Genomic DNA, 8,154 nt, shown 5'->3' on the forward strand with positions numbered 1-8,154 from the left:
AGGCAGGAGGAGATAGGGTGGGTTTCCGCTCGGCTGCCGCGCTCGGGAAACGGGTGGGTTGCCGGTGAGGGAATGCCGCGCTAGGAAGGGACTCTATGGCGGCGGGGTTGTTTCCCCCCCCCCAGCTGAAGTCACAGGGCGAAGGAGGAAACTTCTCTGTCGAGGAGGACGGGGAGGAGGGACGGACTTCCGCTGCTGAAGAAGAAGAGAGCGCTGACGGCCTCTCTAGGAGGAAAGGGGAGGAGGAGAAAGGGTGGGTTTCCGGTGAGGGAATGCCGCGCTAGGAAGGGACTCTATGGAGGCGGGGTTGTTTTTTTTCTCCCCCCCTCCCCACGACTGAAGTCACAGGGCGAAGGAGGAAAGTTCTCTGTCGGGGAGGAGAGGGCGGACTTCCGCTGCGGAAGAAGAAGAAGAGAGCGGTGACGGCCTCTCTAGGAGGAGAGGGTGGGTTTCCGGTCGGCTGCCGAACTCGGAAAACGAGTGGGTTTCCGGTGAGGGAATGCCGCGCTAGGAAGGGACTCTATGGCGGCAGTTTTTTTTTATTGTTTTTCCCCCGCTGAAGTCAACAGGGCGAAGGAGGAGATTTCTCAGTCGAGGAGGACGGGGAGGAGGGGCGGATTTCCGCTCCGGAAGCAGGAAAAGGGACGACGGCCTCTCTAGGAGGAAATGCGGGGAAAGGGTGGGTTTCCGGTCGGCTGCCTTGCTCGGGAACGGGTGGGTTTCCGGGGAGGGAATGCCGCGCTAGGAAGAGACTCTATGACGGCGGAAGAAGAAGAGAGCGCTGACGGCCCCTCTAGGAGGAAAGGGGAGGAGGAGAAAGGGTGGGTTTCCGGTCGGCTGCCGCGCTCGGGAACGGGTGGGTTTCCGGTGAGGGAATGCCGCGCTAGGAAGGGACTCTATGACGGCGGAAGAAGAAGAGAACGCTGACGGCCCCTCTAGGAGGAAAGGGGAGGAGGAGAAAGGGTGGGTTTCCGGTCGGCTGCCGCGCTCGGGAACGGGTGGGTTTCCGGTGAGGGAATGCCGCGCTAGGAAGGGACTCTATGGCGGCAGGGTTGTTTTTTTGTTTTTTGTTTTGTTTTTTACCCCGCTGAAGTCACAGGGCGAAGGAGGAGACTTCTATATCGAGGAGGAGGGGGCGGATTTCCACTACGGAAGAAGAGGAAGAAGAAAGAGAACGCGACGTCCTGTTTAGGAGGAATGGACTCTCTGGGGAGAAGGAGGCGGAGGCGGGTTTCCAATCGCCTCCGTAATTGAAGGGGGATTTTTTTTGGTTAGGTCGAGTGAAAAGGGCGCCTCACTAGGAGGAGATTCTGTGATAGACTTTTCCTTAAGGAAGCGGAAGAGGGAGCCGCTCTAGGAGTGGGAGGAGGCTCTCTGTGGCGGGGACTTCCGATTATTAAGTAGACGCGTTAAAAGCACGCCGCGGATTTCCGGTCGGTTCCTCCATTGCCGGGGCAGGCAACCTGACGGACTCCAACTCCCAGAATTCCTGAATCAGCGTAAGAGTCTGTTCAATAGTCTTTGAAAGGGAACTTCCGGTTGGGGAAGAGGAAGAGGGCTCGGCGCTGGGAGGCTCCCTATGGCTTCCGGTTAAGCAAAGGGTGGGGAAGCAAGCCCCTCTAGGAGGAAGACTCTATGGCCTTCTGGCCTATCCCAAGGCAGGTTCGTCATTGGCCCAGCCCAAGCGAACGATCCGGATACTGAGGCTGCATTCCCGGCTGCCTCCTGGCGGTCGAGTGGAGCGCGGCGCAGGCGCACTCGGGGGAAGCTTGCGGAGAGGGCGGGCGCGCAGGCGCAGAGCAGCCTGGCGCGCAGCCTGGTCCTCCGCAGAGGTGTCTACTCGAGTGCCTGACGTGACATTGATTTGGCCGCCATGTCGCAGCAGCAGCCGCCATCGTCCCGTGTCCCTCCGGCCGCCGGCTCCTCCGCCTCCAACCCGGGCTTGATTGCCTTCCTACGCCACCAAGTCAAGCATCGGCCCAGCGTGAGTGGTTCCTCGGGACTCCCGGCCCCATCGTCCCCCGCCGGGTCAGCCCGCCCCAGGGGTCATTTGCATGCCTGGACTCCAGCGCCCATGGTCCCCGGCCGGGGCAAACCCACCTTGGGAGGGGTCGTTTGAATGCTTGGGACCTCCCCCCTCCCTCCCCCCCATAATCCCCTGGCCGGTGCAGCCCAAGCTAGGAGCCTGGACTCCAGCACCCATCATCCCCGGCTGGCCCTGCACCCCCCACATGTGTATGGGCTACGGTTTCCATAGTCCCCGGCCCGTGCATCCCATCTTGGGGGGGGGTCGTTTGAATGCTTGGACTCCATCCCCCATAATCCCCTATGCCGGTGCAGACTACCCTAGTTGCATGCCTGGACTCCAGCTCTCATCATCCTCAACTCTACCCTCCCTAGGGTTAATTTGCATGGCTGGACTCCAGGTCCCATCATCCTCAGGTGGCACTGCCCCCCCCTGGGTTTTTTTATATGCCTGGACTCCAGTTCCCATAGTCCTCAGCCCACACAATTCACCCTGGCCTGCATCTCCCATAATCCTCTTATTGATGCAATCCACCCCAATGGTCCTTTTATATGCCAGGACTCCAGCTCCCATGGTTCCCGGCTAGTGCAGCCCACCATAATGGTCATTTATATGCCTGGACTCCAGCTCCCATCATCCCCAGCTCTACCCTAACTAGAGGTTATTTGCATGCCTGGACTCCAGCTCCCATCATCCTCAGGTGCCACTGCCCCCCCCCCCAGATTCTTTCATATTACTGGACTCCAGTTCCCATTGTCCTCAGCCCACACAATTCACCCTGGATTGCATCTCCCATAATCCCCTTTTTGATGCAGTCCACCCCAATGGTCATTTGTATGACAGGACTCCAGCTCCCATGATCCCCAGCCAATGCAGCTCACCCTAATGGTCGCTTGTATGCCTGGGCTCCAGCTCCCATCGTCCCCATTCAGCTCTCCCTTCCCTCAGGGCTCTTTTGTACACCTGGACTTCAGTCCCCATCATCCCTGGCCGACGAACCCCCCCCCCACTTTACCCCCCATCTTTGATGCACCTATACTCCAGCTCCCATGGTCCCCAGCCGACCCTTCCCCGCCTGGATTCCAACTCCCATCATCTCCAGCGTTTGCTCTACCTACGTGTGTGGGGGATTCTTTAATCACACCCTGAATATCTTTCCTATCCAGTAGCAAAATACCGACAGGTCCTCAGCTGTACGACCACAGTTGAGTCCGACTTTTCTGTCACTAAGTGAGTCGCTCTCGCGAGCTGACGACCTCACGGGCCGCCGTCGTTCGGCGAATCCCCTGCCGTCGATGGCTAAAGTTGACGCTTTCCACCCTCCTCAGCGCCGTTGCAACTCCCAGCGGTCACTAAACGAATCGTCGTAAGAGGAGGACGAGCTGGATGGCTTTTTAATCTGAATTTCTCCTTTTTTGTTGTTGTCCCCCTCGTAGCTGGTGCCCCTTTTCTTAATTATGGGGACTGCAGTGGCCGGGGCCGGACTCTACCTGATGCGCCTGGCTTTCTTCTGTCCGGAAGTGAGGTATGTATCGGACATTAAACCTGGTTTATTTTACAAACCACCATTGGGGTGGGTGGAAATTCTCGGGCCTTGAGCTCATTTGCTCCTTTTTACATCTTGTAAACCGCAACAACCCCCCCCCCAAAAAAAAAAAACAGTGTAAAAGAACCAGCCAGCTTTTTAACCACGGTTCAATTTAATACAAGAAAGTCCTCGACTTATGACGGCCCATTTAGTGACCGTTCAAACTTCCAATGGCACTGAAAAAAAGGGACTTAGGATGGTTTTTCGTCCTTAACGACTGTCGCGACGTCGTGATCCAAATTCAGAGGCTTTGGCGCCTGGCTCGTATTTATGACGGTCGCAGTGTCCCGCGGGGGGGGGGGTTTACGTGATCCCCTTTTGCGACTGGATTCACTTAACAACCATATTGCTTGCCATTTGCCATGGGATCAATGAGTAGGCTGGTCGTAAAGTGGGGCGAAAGCCCCTCAATATACGTCTCGCTTAGCAGCAGAAATGGGTGGCACATCGCTTGGCGAAAGCCCGTCGTACCTTTGAATCGTACAAGCGAAGCGACCGGTCATAAAACGAGAACTACCTGCGTACCCTGCCCTGGTCGTAAATCTTTGATTTCCCTTTTATCTCGTAGATGGGACAAGAAGAATAATCCGGAACCGTGGAACAACCTCGATCCCACTCACCGTTACAAGGTGGGGGCGTTTAAATATCGAATAAATTGGGACGGTCGAGAAGGGGGTTGGACTAGATGACCTCCAAGATCCCTTCCAGCTCCGATATTCTGTGGTTCTGTAAGAGTCTCCTTGAGCAGCGGGTTGGGCTAGATGACCTCCAAGGTCCCTTGCCAGCTGTATTCTTTTATTCTGTACCGGTCTCCTGCTTGAGCAGGGGGTTGGACTAGATGACCTCCAAGGTCCCTTCCAACTTGATATTCGATGATTCATAAGAGTCTCCTTGAGCGGCGGGCTAGGCTAGATGACCTCCAAGGTCCCTTACCAGCTGTATTCTTTTAATTATTCTGTACGGGTCTCCTGCTTGAGCGGGGCAAGGGGTGGGGGGGTTGGACTAGATGACCTCCAAGGTCCCTTCCAACTCTTGTTATTCCACAAGGGTCTTCTGCTTGAGCAGGGGGTTGGACTAGATGACCTCCTAGGTCCCTTCCAACTCCGTCATTCTGTTTTGTTCTGTTATTTTAAGGGGTTCCAGGCCTCCCCCCGAATTGTTTTATGTTCAATTTCACCGATAGTTTATATAATAAAAGATACCGATGAAAAACCTGGATTAAAATTAGCTTTAGGATCCAGCCAGGATAAGGAAAAGTAAACCGGATTAAATTGGATTAAGTTCGAAGGTCAATCCTTTTGCAATCGTCTCCCTCCGGTGGAGAATGGAACTAGTTTTTTGAAATCCTCCCCTCTTAAAGCAGGCCAGCTGGGGGATTCTGGGAGTGGAAGTCCTCCCTGTTAAAACATGCCGGCTGAGGGATTCTGGGAGTTGAAGTCCTCCCTCTTAAAACATACCGGCTGAGGGATTCTGGGAGTTGAAGTCCTCCCTCTGAAAACATGCCGGCTGGGGCATTCTGGGAGTGGAAGTCCTCCCTCTTAAAACGTGCCGGCTGGGGGATTCTGGGAGTGAAAGTCCTCCCTTCTTAAAGCAGGACCGGCTGGGGAATTCTGGGAGCGGAAGTCCTCCCCGATTAAAACATGCCAGCTGGGGAATTCTGGGAGTGGAAGTCCAACCCCTCTCAAAGCATGCCGGCTGGGGGATTCTGGGAGTGGAAGTCCTCCCCTCTTAAAGCAGGGCCGGCTGGGGGATTCTGGGAGTGGAAGTCCTCCCTCTTAAAACATGCCGGCTGGGGGATTCTGGGACTGGAAGTCCTCCCTTCTTAAAGCATTGCTGTCTGGGGGATTCTGGGAGTGGAAGTCCTCCCCTCTTAAAGCATGCCGGCTGGGGGATTCTGGGACTGGAAGTACTCCCCTCTTAAAACATTGCACCTGGGGGATTCTGGAAGTGGAAGTCCTCCCCTCTTAAAGCAAGCCGGCTGAGGGATTCTGGAAGTGGAAGTCCTCCCCTCTTAAAACATGCCGGCTGGGGGATTCTGGGACTGGAAGTCCTCCCCTCTTAAAACATGCCGGCTGGGGGATTCTGGGAGTGGAAGTCCTCCCCTCTTAAAACATTGCAGCTGGGGGATTCTGGGAGTGGAAGTCCTCCCCTCTTAAAACATTGCAGCTGGGGGATTCTGGGAGTGGAAGTCCTCCCCTCTTAAAACATTGCAGCTGGGGGATTCTGGGAGTGGAAGTCCTCCCCTCTTAAAACATGCCGGCTGGGGGATTCTGGGACTGGAAGTCCTCCCCTCTTAAAACATTGCAGCTGGGGGATTCTGGGAGTGGAATTCCTCCCATCTTAAAGTGTGCCGGCTGGGGGATTCTGGGACTGGAAGTCCTCCCCTCTTAAAACGTGCCAGCTGGGGGATTCTGGGACTGGAAGTCCTCCTCTCTGAAAACATTGCAGCTGGGGGATTCTGGGACTGGAATTCCTCCCATCTTAAAGTGTGCCGGCTGGGGGATTCTGGGAGTGGAAGTCCTCCCCTCTTAAAGCGTGCCAGATGGGGGATTCTGGGATCTGAAGGCTTCCGTCTGAATAATGGTCTTCTCTTTTCTAGTTTTTCGCCATTAATATGGACTACAGCAAGCTGCAGAAAGACCGTCCGGATTTCTGAGAACGAGGCGGGCATTTTTTTTTTTTTGAATTATTCTTTTTTTTGGGACCTTCGTCGGAGAAGCCGTCGACGAAGGTCTTTGGGTCTTCCGGAAGCTGACCGCACAACTTGTAGACTTCGTAATCCAGGAAACAAATCGTTGTGGTGCATCGCACTTCAGAAAAAAATAAGAAAAAAAATAAGAATAACAATGTTTGGGAGACGTGCATGCTCAAAATTAATAAATGATCGACTTGAAAACCTCCCTGGCGTTTTGATCCGTCTGGATTTATGGGCAACCTCGATTTTTAGTTGGCTCAAAATCCTTCGGAAAGAGAAAAAAAGATGAAAAAGGAAAAGAGTTACGGTCGGTATAAAGGGAAAGGAAATGAGAAAGGAAAGAAAGAAGGAAAGAGAAAGAAAGAAAAAGAAAGAAAGAAAGAAAGAAAGAAAGAAAGAAAAAGAAAGAAAGAAAGAAAGAAAGAAAGAAAGAAAAAGAAAGAAAGAAAGAAAGAAAGAAAGAAAGAAAGAAAGAAAGAAAGAGAAAGAAAGAAATAGAAAGTTTCTGAGTCCTGAGTCCTTCGGGAGAAGGGCGGTATACAAATTACGGTAAATAAATAAATAAATAAATAAATAAATAAAGTAATAGAAATAGAAGAGAAAGAAAAAGAGGGAGAGAAAGAGAAAAGAAAGAAGAAAGAAAAGAGGGAGAGAAAGGGACACAAGAAAAAGGAAGAGGAAGGAGAAAGGCAGGACGACAGGGAAAAAAGGAAGAAAGAAATCGGAAGGAAGGAAAGAAACAGGAACGAGGGAAGGAGAGAAAGGTTGGAGGCAAGCAGGAAGGAGACAGAAAAAGGTAAGGAAAAAGAAAAAGATGAAAGAGAAATGAAGGAGAGGCAGGAAGAAAGAAGGACAAAAAAAAACAGGAAGGAAAGAAGAAAGAATGAGGGAAGGAAAGAGATTGTGGAGGAAATAGTGGAAAGAAAAGGAGGGAAGGAGGAAATGAAGGAGAAAGGCAGAAGGAAGGAAGGGCAGAAAAAGAAGAGAAGAGGAAGAGGAGGAGGAGGAAGGGAGACCCAAGTGAAGTAAAATCGAAAGAATTTCCACTGCCAAGAGAGAAATACGGGCGATTGGTATGGCTAGTCCTCGATTTATGTCCACAATCGATCCCGAATTTTCCGTCGCTAAGCGAGACGGCAGGCAAAGCCCCCATTTGACGACCTTCCTCGCCTCTGTTCTTAAGCGAATCCCTCCCATTTGTCGGAAGGTCGCGACGGGTGACACCCCCCCCCCGGGAGGCTGCCACCGTCGTAATTTTTGGATTTTGGAGCCCACGAGCATGGGGACGCTGTGAACGGCGCTTTGCTGGAACGATCTCGGGCCCTTCGGGATGGGAGACCACCCGGAGAGCCCCAGGGCTGTAGACTAAAGTGGAGAAGAATTGGGACGTGAGGGAAGTTGTAGCCTCAATTAGGAGTGAAGCTGGATGTAGCCCAGGGTCAACCTACTCAGGAAATAAGAACTGCTCGGGGATGGGACACCACCAGGAGATCAAAGGGCTGTAGACTAAACCACTGCCTGCTTGCTTCTCTATTTGCAACCCCACCAAGGCCCCTGTAGGACCCTCCACCGTGCTGCTATTATTATTATTATTATTATTATTATCATTAATTATTATTATTATTATTATCATTATCATTAATTATTATTATTATTATTTACAAGGCCTCAGCGATTGAGGCAGGCCTGAGGAAGGGGGTGGGACTACATCTCCTGCATATTTATTATTATTATTATTATTATATTTTATTTTATTATTATTATTTACAGGCCTGAGGAAGAGAGTGGGACTACAACTCCCGCATATTTATTTTCTATTATTATTATTATTAATTATTATTATTT

The 8,154-nt window shown here is 52.1% G+C and overlaps 1 protein-coding gene across 1 annotated transcript; it reads left to right on the plus strand.

The window, feature by feature from the left end:
• The first annotated feature begins 1,532 nt into the window (after positions 1-1,532).
• On the plus strand, positions 1,533-6,514 carry NDUFA4 (NDUFA4 mitochondrial complex associated). The gene is made up of 4 exons (XM_081343790.1): positions 1,533-1,984; positions 3,463-3,551; positions 4,183-4,243; positions 6,214-6,514. The coding sequence occupies exons 1-4, from the start codon at positions 1,874-1,876 to the stop codon at positions 6,268-6,270; spliced, it is 318 nt and encodes a 105-aa protein (XP_081199916.1). The 5' UTR covers positions 1,533-1,873; the 3' UTR covers positions 6,271-6,514.
• Positions 6,515-8,154: the final 1,640 nt, after the last annotated feature.

The sequence above is a fragment of the Vipera berus genome, assembly GCF_964194415.1.
Source record: "Vipera berus genome assembly, chromosome: Z".
Lineage (NCBI taxonomy): Eukaryota > Metazoa > Chordata > Lepidosauria > Squamata > Viperidae > Vipera > Vipera berus.